At 35.4% G+C, this 20,028-nt stretch overlaps 1 protein-coding gene across 6 annotated transcripts in view; it reads right to left on the bottom strand.

Annotated features, from left to right (window-relative positions):
* LAMA2 (laminin subunit alpha 2) overlaps positions 1 to 20,028 on the bottom strand; it is a 453,474-nt gene that overhangs the window by 198,572 nt on the left and 234,874 nt on the right. For 3 of the 6 annotated variants that reach the window (XM_036413664.2, XM_036413665.2, XM_045573302.1), the window contains exons 13-17: positions 17,663 to 17,761; positions 15,967 to 16,178; positions 6,461 to 6,572; positions 1,131 to 1,184; positions 824 to 937 (exon numbers count right to left, since the gene is read on the bottom strand). In XM_036413664.2, coding sequence (XP_036269557.1) covers positions 824 to 937; positions 1,131 to 1,184; positions 6,461 to 6,572; positions 15,967 to 16,178; positions 17,663 to 17,761 — 591 coding nt within the window. The remainder of the gene's footprint in view (positions 1 to 823; positions 938 to 1,130; positions 1,185 to 6,460; positions 6,573 to 15,966; positions 16,179 to 17,662; positions 17,762 to 20,028) is intronic. The other 3 variants (XM_036413666.2, XM_036413667.2, XM_036413669.2) reach the window with 2 other exon arrangements.

Raw genomic sequence — 20,028 nt, 5'->3', positions numbered from 1 at the left:
GTCTGCCTGAAATTCTACAGGGAAATGAGAGTATGGTATCCTCCTACACTGGCATGGTTTCAAATTGTGTTTCTGTGAGACTAATGAAATGAGAAGTGTTGTTTCAAGCTTCGTGCCATGTCAGACAATATAAAACTAACATGCCCTAGAGTTGATCAGAATGGTCTATTCAGTGCAATTCTTTAATCCAAAGCCTTCTTAGAAGGATAGAAAGTACTTCACTCTCTGTAGAGCAGTTCTTCTTGTTAAATGTGTAGACTTAATTGTAAGAGTAAACAGCTCTGATGAATATGTATTGCATATACTTATTATTTTAATCTACATGTGATGCCTTGTATTTAGTTAAATGCTGCAATTTAAAAATAAAACATGCATGCAGTATGCTCTCATCTTCAATGTCAAAACAAACAAACAAATTGCAGCTATTGCATAGGTTATCATTTACTTTCCATGCCATGGGGATACAAATCATTTCCTGTTGGAGAAGTACGGTCTATGTTTGGTAGATTTATGGAGGGGATTAAAACCATGCATTTTCATGACGGAAGTGTACCTCAGTCATTAGTTGTATTTTATTTTGATGTACCTGATCCTAATTCAAGTTTTCGCTGAATAGGAAGAAACACTTCCTAATACCTGTTTTTCAGGGAGAGCACATATGAAAGAGCATTCTCAACATCCAACCCTGTTCAATATAAAGATCTCTGTCAAATCACTTCTTGACTCAAGTGCTTTAGGTCACAAAGGTATTGATTGAAGTGCAGGGCCTGTGGAGCTGATTCCAGCCTTGTCAGTCAGCATCCACAAAGAAGAAAGCACTTACCAGGCATTCTGCAGTGATGTCATCACAGGAATCCGCATGACCAAAGCATTGGCAAGGTTCACAGATGCCACCAAAAACGGTGCCATTTACTCGTCTGTGCCTAGGCCAACAAGACTAAAACAAAGATAATGTTTCAAGTCAGTCTCAGGAATTTTTTATTTTTATTTATTTTTTTAATTTTGGTCTTTCATGGGTAAAGAAAAATATTTAGGCAGCAAACTCAACAAATGTGCTTGTCAAAGCTTTGCTGAGTTATTGAAACATTGCTACAGAGCTATTCCTCCTGACATTGGAGCTTCGTACTGACCTTAGCATTATTGGCAGGTATGAGATTAGAGGAAGCATTAGCTTGGAGTCTCTTCTGAAATAGCAAAATAAAGCAGAGATATAAAGAATTGAAATGTGACAGTCTTGAAGTAAAAAGCACAGACAAAAAAAAAGAAGGAAAAGTACTGGAAATAAAAGCAGCCAACATAAAAGGATTCTTAAAAGAACCTTAGCCTACCTTGGCAACTCATGTCAACCCAAGGAATGTTGATTCGCTGGAATGCACTACCTTTCCCACATACTAACTACCCTTAACTAGGTTCCTTTCAGAAAATCTTCGCAATAATTTGGAAGGCAACCCACTCTTACATTTGATTACATACACTGCTAATTTCTCCACCTACATAGATCATATATTTCATTCCCCATTTCCTTCATCCTATTATCCTTTCTAAATTTTATACGAAAAGTCTATGATTTATTTATTATACACTCCCTTCATGTTTTGTTTTATGGTAGTATCCTACTAAAACTTTATAATCATTATTTTTTAAGTATGAAACACTTTATCAGATAAAGCCAGAATTCTGATTTAAAAAAAGGATATTTGGGTCTTAGAATATCTGTGTGTCCATGCCAGCTCTAAGACCACCATCTCCCTTAACTAAGTTTCCCTCCTATGGGGGTTATACAAACTGGGTGGAATATAAAATAGGGGGCAACATGGCTGTCCTCAGGAGCTTATGATCTCCCTCAAATTATAACTGCATTCTGTGGGTGATTTACTTTATTTCTGGATGGTTAACTACAACATAATATTTCATGAAAAGATCTTTTTCCCCCAGTTGAAATGAAAACAAGAGAGAAATCACTGAAGTAATAAAGTATATAGAACTGTATTGTTAGAAATGTTCCTTCTGCCGGAGGAGCTGAGGACTCTTAAATTTGAACACTGATAATAAATACATAAAAAAAATGATGTGCCAATACTTCACATCTGAAAGAAAAGCAAAAGCAACCTTCCTCTTAATCGGGGCAGTACAAAAAAGAAGGTGTCAATTTTTTGTCCCTTCTAATAATTTCTCTCTGTTAAATTTTTGCGACCCTATAGATTCATTGTAGAAGAGATTTTCTTTTGTGATATATAATTCTAAAAACTGGGAAGCTACATATTCAGAAAGGGGTAGAAACTAAGGGTGTTGATATCAGAGAGAGAACTGATCTAGTATGTTTAGGACAAATAATCATGGAATTATTATTTATAAGCTTTATTTTATACTCATACCCAAACCTCTTAAACTTCCAAACTCCTCACCTCTCCCTTAGCCAGTGATTTCATTGCATTAGCCACAGAGGCACTGGAAGCCAATGGAAGCCATCTTTCCACTACTAAGTCCAAAAGCACAGGTGTAAATTGCCATTGGCCATATCCCCCTCCAAAACAGTGGGGCAGGGCATGCAGGATCTCTCATCCTCCCAAAGGAATATCGTCCCACTGGCGATCTGTATCCCATTATCTATCTACATTTAGGCCGGACAGATATGCAAAGTTCAATATCGTCTTCCCAATATTCCTTCTGTGCTGCATCAGTAACAGCTTTCTTTTCTATCTGATCGCTATTATCAAATCAAAAAATGATCAAGTATCCTCATCAAAACTTAACAGAAATAGCAAAAAATGACAAAATTAGTTCCTTCCTATACAATAGCTTTCCAGTTACTGGCCTGCCACTTTTTTTCAGTAAAACTCTTCTAAATTTTTTTCTTCCTCACTTCCCTTTCATGCTGCTTCCTCTCCCAGCCCCTCCCATTCTAATCCATCTTGTGCTGCCACCACTCATTGAAAACTGCTCTTGTCTGTGTCACCAAATTTCAGGTAGCCAAATCCTAGGGACAAGTCTCCAATTACATTTTATCTGACCTCTCGTCAACATTGGTTTAGTCGATTCCTTTCTCCCTCAACACCCTCTTCTTGTAACTCTCATGACATCCTAGTCCCCAAGTTTCTGCTTTTCCTTTGCTGTCTCTTCTGTCTCCACTCCACTTCTTGTCAGAAGTTCCTGGGGAGTGAGTCACTTTTCTCATTTTTATCACACTCTCTCCTAGCCAATTGTATGCAGTCCCACCATTGACGAGGCTTCCAAATGCATATCTTTAGAGCAGACAGATATGCAAAGTTCAAGAGCTACATATTCCAACTTTACGTTGAAATCTGTACTGCACAGGCTTCTCAAACCTAGTATTTCTAGTAGAATGGGCTGCTTATTTCAGCTACCTTCTAGCTCAGTAAATGGCATTACATCCAATTCTCCAAGCTAATAATCTGACTCATTCTTAAACTTCTTTTAACTTTCCTTTGGCATGTAGTGTATCAGTAAGTCCTACTGGTTCTGCTATCAATATATACATAAAATAAATTCTTCTTTCTACCTTGCCTGCCATTATACCAACACAAACTATTACTATAACTTTCTTTTCTGCCACAAAAGCATATCAATTATTTTGCCCTCTATATTATGTTTTCATACTGTAGTTATAGAAACTTTTTCAAAAAACATAACTCAGATCATGGTACCACTCAGCCTAAATAAAGCCTTCCATTGATTTTCCATTGCACTTATAATCAAGTCCCATGTATGCAAAGCTCTGAATGGCCTGGCTGCTCCAATCACATCTGTGCCACTCTCTCCCCTTGCTTGCTCAGCTCCAGCCATACTTGCATCCTTTCAGATGCTCTATTCCACTTTTTCATCAGTTCCTTTTACATAGATGTTTCCATCTCAGAAAGCCTTTCCTGAGAGCCATTTATAAAGTAATCCCTTCCATCTAAATCTTCTGACACCCGTTCTCAGTACTTCTGAGAGGCACATGTTTATTTTCTTCATGGAATTTATCACTTGTGTTTAAATCTGTTTTCTGGCATGTTATTTAGCCTTCCCCTAAATGTAATGCCATGGAGGACAGGGACCATATTTGTATTTCTCATCACAGTATCATCCATGTCTAGGACCTTGATTGTCTCAAAATGCATGGTCACTAATATGTGTTAGCTAAATGAAATTATGAACACTTCTTTTTTTTTGTCTCTGTTTTTTTTGTGTGTGTTGAATTTATTTTATTTTTTTCTCATTTTTAAATTAAGGTATTATATGTGTACATACCTTACCAATTCCCACCCCCACTCCCATATATGAACACTTCTAATGAGGGGGTTAATAGTTCCATTCTACACAAGAGGAAACTGAGTCCAAATGCTTCTTTTTATTCAGTATCCCACTTTGCTTTCACTTTCTCACCTGGCCCACCTGTCAAGTGAAATAAATTATGATGATACTTTAGAAAACAGAAAATATTTGAAAAACAAACTGTAGAGGAACATATAACTCAAGTAGAAATGAGAAAAAGTTATTCTGAAAAAACATTGTGACCCCAAGTGAAATAAATGAGGGTCATTTTATAATGGAGTCACTTAATTTTTTTTTTTTATCAACCTAGAATTAATTAAGTTCTTAAGGGGTATGTGGATATGTGGATATTAGTGTTAACGAAACTAGAGTGTCTGGCCTTATGAACTCAGTAAAAAAAAAAAAAAAAAAAAAAAAAAAGCAAATAAAGTCAGAAAATAATAGGAATAAATAGTAGTGAATCTAGGGATAGGAAGATGCTATTAGAGAGATGAAATATGCAAGAAACTCTCAAGCTCCAGGATTTATCATCTTCTGATTCAATAAAATTATTATTTTGTAGACTTCAAAAATAACTTTGTTTATTGAACAATTATTGTGTGAGAGGCACAGGTAGCTTTTATTTTCCCTCCTCTTCTTTGTTCTGATACTTGCATACTTCTCTTTTCCTACCTAATAGTTATCATTATTTAACATGCAATTTTGAGGTTTTTTTCACTTCAGGATACTTTTGGTGACATCTCTCTCCACTGGAATTGCTCACCTCTTTGAATGATTATTACACTTATGTTCTGCACCACTTACTGGTCTCTTAATTATATAGTGCTGTGATCCAATTTTTCATAAGTATTTTTTCTTTCTCCCTAAACAGATTGTTAGGTCTTGAAGGATAGGGATTCTGATGTAATCTTCTTGATAATCCTCTCAGCATCTAATGCATAATTTACCAAAGATTCTCAATATTTTTTTTTAGAAGAGAGTAAATAAGAAATGAAAAGTATAGCCAATTAAACAAGTCTAATATTCAGACAATTTTATATTCCATAGGCATTTGGCACTTGTATAAAGGATGATGAAGGGTTCTGAGAATTACTAATGTGGGAATAAGTACTAAAGCAAGAATAGGATCAAGGAATTTATTATTCCAATTGAAATAGAAACTTTAAGGTTCAAAGAGAGCTTTCTGGTTTGAAATAAAAAACTGCTAGGCTCTTAACAAAAGAATATGTTTCATCAAATACAAGCAAGTCTTTTACATGCAAAGTCAAATTTGCATTGATAGAGTTAATTCAATTCAAGTATTGTTTTTCTCTCTTGACATGAATTTTAGAAAAGGGAGTACTTCCATGAATTATATTTTGTTTCATTCTAGGTAGGTAAATAGGAGCCCAGTTAAAGAAAACACATTTTGCCACAAATATGAATCTAAAGCCTGTGTATCCTCTTGAAGCGCACATTATTTCAGAGCACAAGAGAACTGACAAGGCAGGCCGTGCCTAGAGTATTTCTATAAATGGCATAATGGGTAGTGTGCTGAAGTGGAACATCTTGGTACACTCAAATGATTCCTTAAGGGCTTCGTTTTTAAAGAACTTAAGCTCCTATTTATCTGCAAGCCATGCTCTCTGTCAGGGAATTGGTGTTTGCAGTTTTTGACCAGGTTTTAAATAAAATCAATTTTCAAACTACCTAAATAAAATACATAGAAGTAACTAAAAATTATTACCTTAAAATGACATACTGGTATTAAGTAAGAAACATTAATATTCTTGTGAATCTAGAATATTGAGACAACAATAAAAACCTCAAACTTTAGCTACTAAACAAATCAAAGACCTGTGAGTAATTTCTTCCCTATATTATGTTCTTCACATTTTAAAGATGGTGTCCTTTAGATGATTGCAATTTTGCTGTATTCTTAGGAGTACAGTAGAGAAACAGTAAGGCACAAAAAGATTTAAAAAATGAAGAAACAATTTCAAGAAGACATTATGTGAGTTGCATTCTAGTTGAAAGCCATGACTTTTTGGCAGACAGTCAGATTTCTTCTTTAAGCAATATATTATACTTTCATTTGATTCTGCAATCTTTGACATAAAAAGACTAGACTCTTTTTAGAACAATTTATTGAAAGAAATGATAAAGGGACTTAGAATGCACTGAAGATATATTTTTGCAAACTTACTTCACAAGAGGATCCAGTGTACCCTGCTGGACACTGACAGACTTCCACAGCTGACGCAAAGCCTCCATCGGTAGGATAGGGAACAGCAGAGTCAAGGCCAACAGAGCTCAACCTGGGACAGATGGAAAAAGAGATGGTAAATAGGTAAACAAGCTCCTACACATTATATAGCTGAAGGAATAGTACCGTAACAGTGAGGCAAATATAATATAAGCAAATTATCTGCCTTTAGAAAGAAGGTTAAAGAATATCCGTAACTTGAAGCTCTAGTCATTCATTGTATTAGGTAAAGTCTGCTCAGTTAATAGTGTGCACAACCACTACCACCATGACATGCTGAAAAGTTATGAGAGCATTCTTGCTCATTTCTTGTTTTTGTTTTTTTTGGGGGTTTTTTTTGGCTGTGTTTTGATTTAGTCCATTTTTTATTTTATTTTTTGTTTCTTTGTTTAGAGAGAGTTGAAGATCACATATTTGAAAAGGTTTTTAAAACAGAAAACATTAATATAATTGATTTAAGTTAACATTTAAACTAGAAAATCAGGAGGCAATAGGAATAAATTAGAGAAAGAACATGGTACACATGATTTAAAAATGGAGGAAAAAGTAAAAAAATATATATATTCAGTATGAGCCATTGAATTGGAAAATATAGAAGAAGAAAAAGGGGAAAAGAAATAATCTTGATTTATTTTTCTCAAAAATAAATCTGTACATTGGTAGGTAAAAGTCTAGTATTCTCAAAGTTCAGTGAATTAGTTAATTTGTTTTGGGCCTAAATGGAAATCATTGTTTTCTGTGTCTATGGGTTTTATTATATTGATAATCCTTTATAGTCTGGTGATTTTAACAGAGTGATTTGATGTCACGTATTATTTTGGGTCACAGCTAGTTTGGCTAAATTGAAAATCTGCCGTTACATAAGTTGTATACAATACACACACACACACACACACACACACACACACACACACACACATATATATATATATATATATATATATATATATATATATAGTCTCTGACATTTACCAGTTCTTAATCTCTCTGTTTCGATGTTGTCATCTATGTAATGGATAATATGAGTCCATAAATCATGAGCTTGATTAAAAGATTAAGTTAAGTAATAAATAGAAAGTTCTTGATATAATATAAAACATGTAGTTGATTATTAATTAGTAGGCATTTTATATTTTCATTAACTGTAGAAATAGAATAGAAATGACTGAATGAGTAGTATAAGAAATACTATTCGTATCCCTCAAACTAGCTTTTCATCATTTTAACAAATTAAATAAATTTCAAACTTAAGAGCACTATTAAATGGCTGCTATTGATACATAATGATAATACTGATTTTTACAATGATTGATAGACCTCCATATCACATAATATGGCATCCTTTAAGCATAAGAAGAATGCCATTGACTCTTGCTATGGCAGGCATTTGTACTTCTTTTCTCAAGACTGGTGGTAGATTTTAATTGAATGTCAATTCATAATTAACAAAAAGCTTGCCAGTTTTAGGAAAGTAAGTGTTTCTTTAAAAGTGACAACCTTTCACAAAGCTGTAAATTTTTCAGCAACAAGTTTCTAAATCTTTATTGTTTTTATCTCCATTTACCAATCTTAGTCCTTTGATAGTGCCTTGAAATATGCATAATCCATACATGATCAGGAAGTAGAAAAGGAAAATCAAGTTTAAATCCCAGAAAATAGGCATTTGGACAGGGAAGCCAGATGCTAAAATTGTTAGCTGGCATCCTCTACAGACAAGCAGATTATCTTTGGCTACAGATGAACTCATCCAACACTCTTTCTTAAATGCTTTCTTCTCTGGGGGTAGAGCTTAGACAACCTGGCAGCGGTAAGCATTAAAAATCACTGTTGTACATAGAGAATTTTAGAAAACCTCTAAATGGTCTTTTTTTTTTTAAGTGTCATTGGAAATCCTTTTTTTTAAACTGAGGTGAAATTCACATAACATAAAACTAACCACTTTAAAATGTTATTTACTAGATTCACAATGTTGTACAACCTCCACATCTAATTCCAAACATTTTTATTAGACAAAAAATAATCCACCTACTAAATAATCATTTTCTATGTCATTCTTCTCCCAACCCCTAGTAGGTGAAAATCTGCTTTCTGCCTTTATGGATTTACCTATTCTGGATATTTCATGCAAATCAAATCATACAATATATTACCTTTTGTGTTTGGTTTCTCTGTGTTAGCATAATATTTTCAAGGTTCATCCATGTCTTAGTGTGTATCAGTACTGCATTCTTTTTTATGGCTGAGTAATACTGTATTTTATGAATATACCACATTTTTATTACCTATTCACCTGTCAATGGATGTTTGGCTATCTACATTTTCTATCTATTGAACATAGTACCAATATAAACATTCATGTACATGTAATTTATAAGTACCTGTGTTTAATTCTTTTGGGAATACATGTAGGAGTGGAATTTCTGTATCTAGCATTTTTTCTTAATACAACATAAGCTTTGTAAGAGTTACTAAACTAAGGATAATTCTGCTTATGTTGACATGAGCATATGAACTATCCCTTGAGAACAGAGACCTTGTCATTTAAACTACGTGCCTGGCGTGATCAGCTCAATATATGCTCAGTGCACTTTTGTTGGATGGATGGATAGAGAGAACAATAGATAAATGGGGAATACATGGATACATGTATGAATGAATGGATGGATATTAAACTAAACACAAACACACATGCACACACACACACACATACATACTGTGAATAGATGAGTGGAATTTAGTTATATTACTAATAATTAGTAGCATACTCTATAACAAATGATACACTAAAGCTTAGTATCCACATTTCAGATGAATAAAATCAGATAAGTTTAAGACACATTATTTGTTTGATTAACAAAGAAAATAAATTGAAACATCACAGAATCAAGACTTGAGGTCAAAGGCTGGAACTCATCTGAAAGTACGGTGGCACCTAGGTGCCAGCAATTAATAGACTGTCCTATAACATATTTCTGATCACTTCAATTTCACAAGGAGATGATTTCAGGATTACTATACTAGTTAATTGACATATGAAAGACTGTAACAATTTACTAAATAGCAGACTGGTCAATTGTATATGGATATACTCCCAGGATTTCCAATATAAAATCGATAATTAAAATGTAATGAAAGTATTAGAAAGTTAAAAAGTAAAAAAAAAAGAGTAATTGTGTACTTTAAGAACATTTAAAATATAACAAAAGAAAACAAAAAATATTTTCAGTGAACTGTCAAATTTCATTTGTCTTTGAACAACAGATGTTTCTCTCCTTAATCTATGGAACCATTGGAGCTATTAGAAATTTTATCACGCAAACATCTTTCCCAGCAATACTCCACATTGGTATTCACTGAGCATTCCCAATGTTCATTAGGTTCTGCTATTTGTTAAATGGGATTTTAATGTGTTTAACAGTTTTAAGTGTTACTCATGAAGAAGGCTGCAGTTTGGGGTTTATTTTTCCCTCTTCTCCAATATGGTCATTTTCTTTCTTAAAACCAGGCTGCATTCATTTAAATACATAACACTGGCAATAATAAAGTACTGATATTTGGAGGTGCATGAACTTATCGAAGATTTTCCAACTAAGTCAAATGTTTTAGCTGGCTTTTTTTTTTTTCACTGTTATTATGACTTGGAGGAAGAGAAAATGCATAATTATATAAGCTGAACTGTCCCTGTTTACAGGTCTCAGACCCTGAATCCTTTCTCCACTTTTTCTTATATTGAATTCTATTTAATTCTATTTAAATAAACGTGATGTTAGGATAGCAATCATATATAACTTTTTTATTTTTTGCTTTTCAGGTGCTTTGTTCTATTTTGTTTTGTTAAAACAAGATGATGACTCATAACTCCTTTTAACCTCTGTCTTGAAGAAGTTCCACAAGGTACTAAATTTGAGGAGCCTGATCATTTTCATTCTTTTTGTAAGATGGGAACAAAATCATTCAGTGGCCCAGTCAATGTCTGAGTAGGCCAACTAAGAAAGAGCAAAACATTTTTCCCCAAATATTTTCAATTCCATATCAATTAAGGTAAATGACAGACATAATTTTATACTGATGCAGCCATTCATCAAAAATACATTAAATGGTGCTCAGCTGGTGTGGCTCAGTGGTTGAGCATTGACCCATGCACCAAGAAGTCACTGGTTCAATTCTCGGTCAGGGCTTGATCCCAGTGGAGGGCATGCAGGAGACAGCCAATTGATATTTCTCTTGCATCAATATTTCTATCTCTCTCCACCCCTCTCCCTTCCTCTCTCTTTAAAATCAATAAAGACATTAAAATATATTAAATATTAATATCAGAATTCATCTCTTCCTTCTTTAGTTCTACCAGTGGGTACTGTGCAAACTTCTATTACACTGTTATATTATTGTCTGACTTTCATACTGGACTTTGCTTTATTTGAATTCAGTGATCATTTATCCATATCTGAATCCTCTTTGCTTAGCCTAGAATTACCATATCATAATAATCATTATGTACTGAGTGTCTGCTATCTTCTATTCATTATAATGGGGATTTGATGGACATCTCACTTAAGAATCAATGAACCCAAAGTAGTAATCATGTCTTTGTCCACATTTACAAGTAAAAATCCTCAGAGAGGTCAAGTGCCTTGTCCATATAATACAGTTAGCCAATGGTACAGCACAAATTCAAACCCAAGTGTGACTCCAAAAGCAATGACCATCTTGTCACTTGCATTGCCTCTCAACATATGCTAAGTAACTTGTCAGGTGTTTTGGATACATCATTTTCTCACTTAGCCTTCAATCTTGAAAGTTAAATATTGTTTCTGCTATTTTACAGAAGAGGGAACTGAGACTTAGAAAAATACACAGGGAAGGTGCTCAGTAAATGTTGGCAGACGGAATGAATCTAATATTTACAGAACAGATTTGAGAGGCAGCCAAAGATTATGGGGAGGAACCACATGTGGGTTTAAATCCTGGCTGAGCCTGTTACTGGCAATTGCATAAATTGTTTAAGTCCCAGAGTCCTTATCAGTATAATTTCTTCAAATTATATAGATAGTCACCTGTATCATTAATTTCAAAATTAAAAGATACTACTGATACTATTTCTATAATCACCAAGACTCCTGTTTATAAGGATTTTCTAGATTATTTATTATATAAATTCTGAGTGGTATTTCTGATACTAAAAACTCCCCCAAATTTACTCTAAAAGTCATGTGAAAACATCTTTCCCTGAAAAGATTCTGCATTTTCTTTGAAGCAATAAAAATTCATGGGAGCATCCCAAAAAGGTTATGATGGCCTAGTTGTGCTCAAATTCTCAGTGGATTCACAGAAAGCAAAAGTTGACTCTTGTAAAATCCTCCACAGCTGATGACTGTTCAAGGTAGCTGACCTTTATGTGCTATCAAGATTTCAGGTTCTTTTCATCTTCTACTAGATCAATATGATACAGAGAGTCTTTGACTGGCAATTCAATGCTTTGTTTGGGGGTGGAGGTATAGGAGGTAATACATCATTTCAGATCACACTTTATTGGGCAAACCCAGTCACATGATCACATCTACCCTCAAAGATTAGGGAAATAAAATATTCCAAAAGGAGATTGAAAATTTGATGAATGGTATTCATGTCTATTCTAAAGTGAAAGAAATAATATATATTTTTTTGTTAAGTTCTACACTGAATAGGTGCTAATGAAAAGCTGTATGGGCTTCCTGCTTGAGTTAAATATCAAGGAAACTACTGAAAAGCTAAGGTTTAGAGAAATTAAAAGAGTAAAATAAGCTTTTTAGGTTAAGTTTATTTCTCTTACATTCTTGAAATAAGGATGAAAATTTTTCTAGTTTTATCTTCATCTTATGAAAGAGGACAATGAGAAAGAAATGGAATAATTTTATTGTATGGGCCTCTCAGAATCCTGAAAAAAAAATGACAGCAAAACTGTCACAATTTTAGAAATATCAGTATGTGCTTTATTCTAGATATCTCCAAGTCTTAACAGTGTTTGGGAAAAATGCTATTCTTTGGAATAATGCAGGTCAGATAAAAATGCTTCAGATTTGTGGGCTGATTGGCCATTAGCTCTCCTTTTGTGACCCTCTAACTCCATTTTTATGGTGATCTTTTCAGGTGGGTCCTCCTCCTTATTTCACAGAGGAGGGGACTGAAATCCAAAGAAGTCAAAGGTACATTTATGGCTAAAACTATGAAATAGCTGGGTTGAGAATAAAAGTCAAAATCTTGACCTGCACCCAATTTGCCTTTCACTACCAACGCCACCCACAGCTCTCTCTCTTTTCTGCAGTTTCTCTTTTCTTGGTTTCAGTTTCCAAGGTTCAATCACCGGAAGTCAATCACAGTCCGAAATATTAAGTGAACAGTTCCAGAAATTAACAATTCATAAGTTTTATAATAAATTGCACACTGACCTGAGTGGCATGGTGAAATCTCAGACCCACTAGCTCTGTCCTCATAAATCATTCCTTTGTCCAGTCTATCCAGGCTGCACACGTATACTATCCACCCTGTCGTCACAGAATAGCTGCTGTGGGTATCGGACTGACTGCAGAGGATGGCAGTGCTTGTGTTCAAGTAGCCTTCCTTTTCCTGAACAGTCCCAAAGCACAAGAGGACTGAAACTGGCAGTTCAGGTGTGCCAAAGAGAAGCTGCAAAGCGCTTCCTTTAAGTGAAAAGGTGAAAGTTCTTGCCTAGGGGCAATGTGTTGTGCCAGAAAGCAATGAATCTCATGAAGACAAGGGACACCAAGCCATGTTCTGCAAGGACACCAAGGGACACCAAGCCATGTACTGCAAGTAAGGGATGGTTACACAGATAGAAGGAATAGTTTTGAATTAAAAAAATACAAAAATTACTGGGAAAAGAGAGGTACTTCCTTCACATAACTCTTGTTACAGCATTTTATAATTGTTCTATTATTATAATTGTTCTATTATTATGAATCATTCTTGTTCATTTCTTACTGGGTCCAATTTATAAATGAAACCTTGTCATCGGTGTGTATGTATAGGAAAAACATAGTACTGCATATATAAGGTTTGGTACTGTCTGTGGTTTCAGGCATCCATGGTAGATCTTGAAATGTATCCAGACAAGGGAGGACTGTTGTAACCACATACTTGAAATGATCGAAACCCATTTGTTGAGAGAACTACCAGAGAATTAAGTCCTCCTTAAATAACTTTAAACACGAATTTTTGTTGAGATCATTTCAATTTACTTGTGCTTGCATACAAACTGTATACCAAGTCGGAAGCCTACTGTGCAAGACAAGTTGAAATCAATTCAAGTAATGTTTCACAAATACGAATCAATCCACGAGTAGGTCAGAGATTAATAAAATATAACAAGTTCACTGACTCGGGAATTCATTGTTGACTTTCAGCTCACCTGACATGGGTAGGAGTTTCAAACCTGACATTGGCTTTTACTTTTTGAACCAGAAAGCTGCCACCTACTTGGATTGGCTTCTGTGTCAGTTCACATGGCCACGCTCTGTGAACATGTCGCTTGGGTTTGGGGACACTTCAAAAGACTTCACATGAAATTGATGATTTTAAGATGGACAGACACTGAAATCATCTGACATAAATCAGGGGGAAATGCCTTTGGATTAATTAGTCTGAGAAGCAGTGCTGACAAAAATAAATAAGCCCCCTAGTCAGTTTTTGTCAAATTGGTTATCATTCATTCTGAAAGCCAGAGGACTCGTCTCTTTATACTGTTTAAACATTACAACAAACTCGTTTTACTAAATGGGGAAAAACATAATTAATTCCTGAGTGCAGCTTCTCATCTTCATGGCATTTTAACCCAGCTCCTAGCAGAATTGCCTCTGCAAAAGAGGTACATTGTTTGGCAGTGATTCTGTTTATGAATCCGCAGATCCCTCCTTTGGGAGGTGGTAATGATGATTACACTTAGTTGAAAGACAAACTAGGCAGCACACACAAATGACAGAGCTGGGGGAGCATCAGAAAAAAAAATCCTCTTGTCAATTAAATAGTATTGGAGACATTGCTTTGATGATGGGTATGCCAAGTTGTCACTTTGGGGTCCAATTTGATAATTTAACTTAGTCTGATTTAAAAAGGTAGTTGCCGTGATAGCTTGTTGTTTGCTATTAAAATAGAAGAGGAGAAAGAACAGAGCTCATTCAAACACAGGTGAAGTTTACATTTTGTCAGGCAGATGTCATTTTTCACAAACAAAAAACAAAGCAGCCTACAGTAAGTCAGACATGGGCACATTTGGTTTGCATCAGGGAGGTCTCTCTTTAAGGAAAATAAATGGAGAACAAAAAAGGAACTAACTTTTGAAAGTGTTCTAGGTAATGAGCACTTTACATAATCATCACGTAATTTTCACAATGACCCTGAAAGGTGGGCACCATTATCTCCACTTCATACTTGAAGAAATCAAGTTTCCACAAGGACCAATCACTTGTCAAAGGTCACATATATAATCAGCAATCAAATTTATTGAATTCCTATTCTGGTTGGCTCCAAAGCTCTTCCTCTTTTCTTCGTACCATGCAAACTTTATAGTCTTATAGTGTTTTATAAAGAAACTTGGGGCCATTTAAATGAAGGTGCTTATATTTCTTATTATAAACTATACTAGAGACCCAATAGACAAAATTTGTACAAGAGAAGGCCTTCCCCCTGCTGCCAACACCGGATTCCCTCTGGCACACAGGACCCAGGCTTACCTCTGGCCCCCAGCAGGCATCCAGGACCTGGCTACCTAATTAGCATATTATGCTTTTATTATTATAGATACTGCCCTGGCCGGTGTTGCTAGGTGGTTACAGCATTGGCCTCCAAAACAAAGGGTCTTGGATTGATTTCAGTCAAGGGCATGTACCTGGGTTGTGGGTTTGATCCCTGGTCCCAGTTATTAATGTTTCTCTCTCTCTCTCTTTCTCCCCCTCTTCCCTCCCTTCCCTTCTCTCTAAAAATCAATGGGAAAATATATCCTTGAATGAGGATTAACAATAAACAAACAAACAAACAAATGAACTATATACTATTAAGTCAGAAACTAGTTAATTAATAGAAGAAAATACTTTACAAACTAGATTCTGAATATGGGTATCCTGAAATTACATCTATTTGGTGTCCCCCTATCTGAGTCCTGAAAGAGACTTTAGTTTCCAGTATAGCACTTCTCCGTCTAGGGATCATTTTTATCACATGTTCTGGCAGAATTGCCAACGAATCACCAATACTAATGAAGGGCTAAGACAGATTTACTCTAGGTATTTAAATTTTCAGCTTTAATAGAAACACTTTTTAGAACACCAGTGCTCCATTACTATCTACTAATTGAAGACAAGGAACCTTGGACATCTTCAAAGGCACTCTTCTAAGGGGCATGCATGCCCCAAAGAAAATGTGCAAACACTGGGAGGTGCAGTTCTTGAGTTTACCTGTAGATGGCATCCACCCCAAGGCTGTCTGTGATTTGTATGAGGATCCGCTTTAAATCCACAAGCACTGTCATAAACTCTTTTCTACTGACTGGAGAATCTGTGCCATGTATGGTAAATGAGTCTTCTTTGAGTGGCAGTACATAAATATAGTCTTCAGATGGTCGCAGTTCCACCTTATCTCGGGCTCTGCTGATTCTCAAGTCTTTGCCCTAAAGGGAAAAAGGAAAGTATTAAAGAGTAAAACGGAAAAGTGAGCATAAAAGGGTACAAAGCGTCTGTATTTGATTTCTCCACTTTGTGGATTATCCTCAGTAGGTTTTTAATTTCAGGTTGGCTTTCCCTGTCATTCAGTATATCTCTGGTATATATGAAAAGCAGAGAAGGCAATTTCAATAATAGCCCAAACCAGATGCATTGCAATGTATAAGCTTCTTGGTTATGCATGACCGTGCTCCGCCCCCACCCCCAAATAACTAAAACAATAAACACCTGGACACTCACACATGTATGTGATTCAAATCCTTTGCGTTTATACTAGTGCACAAGAATTGGATATTTCAAATATATTATTTTTATGGTGAATGTGGGTTGTATATAAAAATAGGGAAGAAAATTTCAAAGCTATTTTCTTAAGGACTTTTCTACATTGAAAAAAACAAATAAGAAAAACTCTGCATTCTCATATTCACAATAAAATCATGGCATCAAAATAATAGTAACTATAATGACTGAGCTATGACATTTAGATTACCCTTCTTATCTAAGTTCATTCATATTAATGACATATGATTTCTCACCATTTTAGATTTATAGAAACCTTTTATCTCAAATGTATTCCAAGGTATACTTCTAGTTTCACACACACACACACACACACACACACACACACACACTCACACGATAAGAAAAACAGAGCCCAGGGCTAAATCAACCTTGACCCATTCAGAATCACAACTGTGCATGCAAGTGTGTGCCTTTGACTATTTGTGAGTATTGGAGGGAGGGGTATGAGAAAGGGCAGGACAAAGCCTTCAAGATTCCAACATTTTAGAATTGCCCATGGCCCTTCAAACTCTGAAAGCAGCTTTTCCCATATATTTCTTACCTAAAATGGGAATTTTGAAGTAAAAATTATTTACCAACACCTAAATAAACAAGTTTTTTCATTTGCTTCTGCCTCATACAAACAAAAAAGTAGAACAGATTCTACTTGGAAGCAAGGGGAGATGGAAAATACACAACCATGTACATCAACATTTGCCCAAACACATTCATCATACTTATTCCCTTGGGAACATGGCCATTATGTTTTTAATTCAAATTGCAAGCCAGGTCTAAAGGTCTGCTTTATCCCTAGAACCCAATGAATATGGTTAGTCTTCTAGATATGTCTCAGAATGAAACATAAGGCTGACATAGAAACAAATGTCCAAGACATAACATTTTTCTATCGTACTATATAAATTGATGTTAAAGCAATCAAGTAAGGAATAACCTCAAATTAAATCTATAATAATAAAAGCATAATATGCTAATTAGATGGGACATTTTTTGGGACATCCTTCCGGACAAAGCTGCAGCAGAGGGGGCGGAGGTGGCCACCACAGCAGAGCCCCTTGCACGAATTTCAAGCATCGGGCCTCTACTAAAAGCATAAAACAATTGAATGTGAATGAATCTTTCCATACTCTACCTCTAAGATAATCATAAACTGGAGTACAAGTGCTGTATCTTCTTCTTCTTCAAGGTCATATGATACGGTAAATGTCAATTGTCCTCCAGCTGCTGTGAGCTATAAGAGAGGAGATATATAATCATTACAGGACAGGAGATGGGCTGTTATATCATATTTTGCTTATCATTTTAAAATAATTTCATTGTTTTAGAGGGCAGGATTTGGAAGAAGCAGAAATCCCAAGAGTACAGAGTAAGAATGACAGACATTTCTTTAGAAGTAACCTTTATACGAACCTTAGCAATCAAGGACGAGCCTGACACAAATATCAATTCAGGTATTATTTTCCCCAGTATCACAGGCTTGCAAAAATACGTTAGGTTCCAAGAAACCAAACACAGCCTCTCCTGTCAGTTTCCAAGTCTATAGCTTGAGCTTTATAATTTCCAAACAGAAAAGAATCTTTGTCAAAATGGGGAGATGTCTAGCCATCCCAGAGGGTCACTCACTCTCTGTGGGTCTAAATGCTTTCAACAAAGACATCACTCCATTTGACAGGCACTTTACATAGACTATACGCTAAGATGAGGAATTCTGCTGATCAAAGAAAAATAAAAAAGTAGCATCAAATTTTATATTATGATAAAATTTCTTCAAAACTCCCAAAGAAAATACATTTTCCTGCATAATATCAAATATGCTTAGTTTGAATGAATGTTATCCCTTTTCATCAAACAAACTTATTTTCTTCCAATATGCCTGCTAAGCCTCATACAGTGTATGCTTGGGGTTTATATCTCTTAACATTGATAGTAACATTGGAAGCTCAAAAGTTTTCAACATTATAGATTTATATCCCAATATCCTTCCCAAACTCAATTCCTAGCTCCTATTAGGTATTTTATCAATTTAGAAAATTCTAAAGTCCTCTTTGAAATGTATAGTGTCCCTTTTTCTGCTGCCTTTCTAGACTCCTCGCATGGAGAACATGTCTGGCTGATTTTGAACAAGCATGCTATGAGGTATTGTGGATGCTTCTCTTAATAGAACCAAAAGCCTTTTACATAGATTCACCCCTCATTACTCACAATAATGCCAAGTGCGCCAGTCCAGGCAGATATTTATTGTTTTATATGTGAGGAGGCATTAGAGGAAGGCTATTTCTCAGCGGCGCTGGGGAATAAAAGTTTTCTGAATTTTAGTTCCTTACAGAGCTCCATGTAATGAGCTCTTAGAAGACATTGCAGAGCTTCAATTTAAAACCCTTGCTTTAATCAGCCACTGTGAGCTCTGTGTGACTCCCCGCGGAACCACTTTGAGAGGAACCAGGTTCCTCCTCCTCCATCCAGTGCATCTCGGGAAGGGCTTTGTGATCAGGCTCTGCCCTGGGAGGCCACAGAGAGCCAAGGCTGCAACGCTGGGTCTCTCTGCTTGACAGCGTGGAGGAAACAGCAGAATACAAATCATCAGCTTTGTTTTATGAATATCTTCATTTACAATGCTGCAGTGGAATTTTTTTTAAAGGGACTATAGCATTTGCATTGACTCTGTCACTCAGGCTCCAATGTTGATTCCTGTCCTTAGAAATGATCTTGCTTTCCTATCATGTGGATCAATAATAATATAAAGCATGAACTAAGGGTAAGACTAATTCAATCTAGTATCCTGAGGACTTAGAATAATAATAGTATATAAGAATTAAAAATTGCTTTTTCACTCATATTTCATAAAGCAATCCCCCCAACTCCTTTGTTCATCTTTGATACTCATACTTTGGCATTATTGGAAGCAGTTTTTGTATCATCTAACAATTTTCATGATTGAATTCATTCTTCTTTTTCCTAAATTATGTGAAAGACAATTTTTTGAAAGATGCATACTATTCCCAGACTTTTTTTCTTCTCAAGCCACAAGTATGCATTCCTAAATTAGAATCATTATCTTTTTTTACTCACCCTAGAGGCAAATATTTATGTTAATCTTTATATAACTACTTAGTCAAATATTTAATTAAGTAATTTAAAAAATAATTGCTTAAGATATCATCCTGCAATTTAGAGGTTGTATTCCTAGAAATAATCACTTACTCTCTGTTAAATTCCTTTGCATCTATTTTCCCTTTAACTCCATAACTTCATCATAAGCAATAAAAGCAAGCATATGTTTGCTGTTGTTTCCAGCTAATCTGACTTCCCCAGTGAATACATCCCACTGTAAGAGGTCCTTTGTAACAGTCAGTTATAATACCTCTTTTCTGGGGGATAGTGATTTTTGGGGTTGAGGAGGGGAAGATAAACAACTTTGGGAATATTCAGAGTGTCTACTATCCCTTCTTATAGCTCTGGATAAAGAATCCTCTGCCTCTTCTTTCCAAAGATCTCTGA

Source organism: Pipistrellus kuhlii, unplaced genomic scaffold, assembly GCF_014108245.1.
Source record: "Pipistrellus kuhlii isolate mPipKuh1 unplaced genomic scaffold, mPipKuh1.p scaffold_m20_p_5, whole genome shotgun sequence".
In the NCBI taxonomy this organism is placed as follows: domain Eukaryota; kingdom Metazoa; phylum Chordata; class Mammalia; order Chiroptera; family Vespertilionidae; genus Pipistrellus; species Pipistrellus kuhlii.
This window is presented reverse-complemented; position numbering and strand designations above follow the sequence as displayed.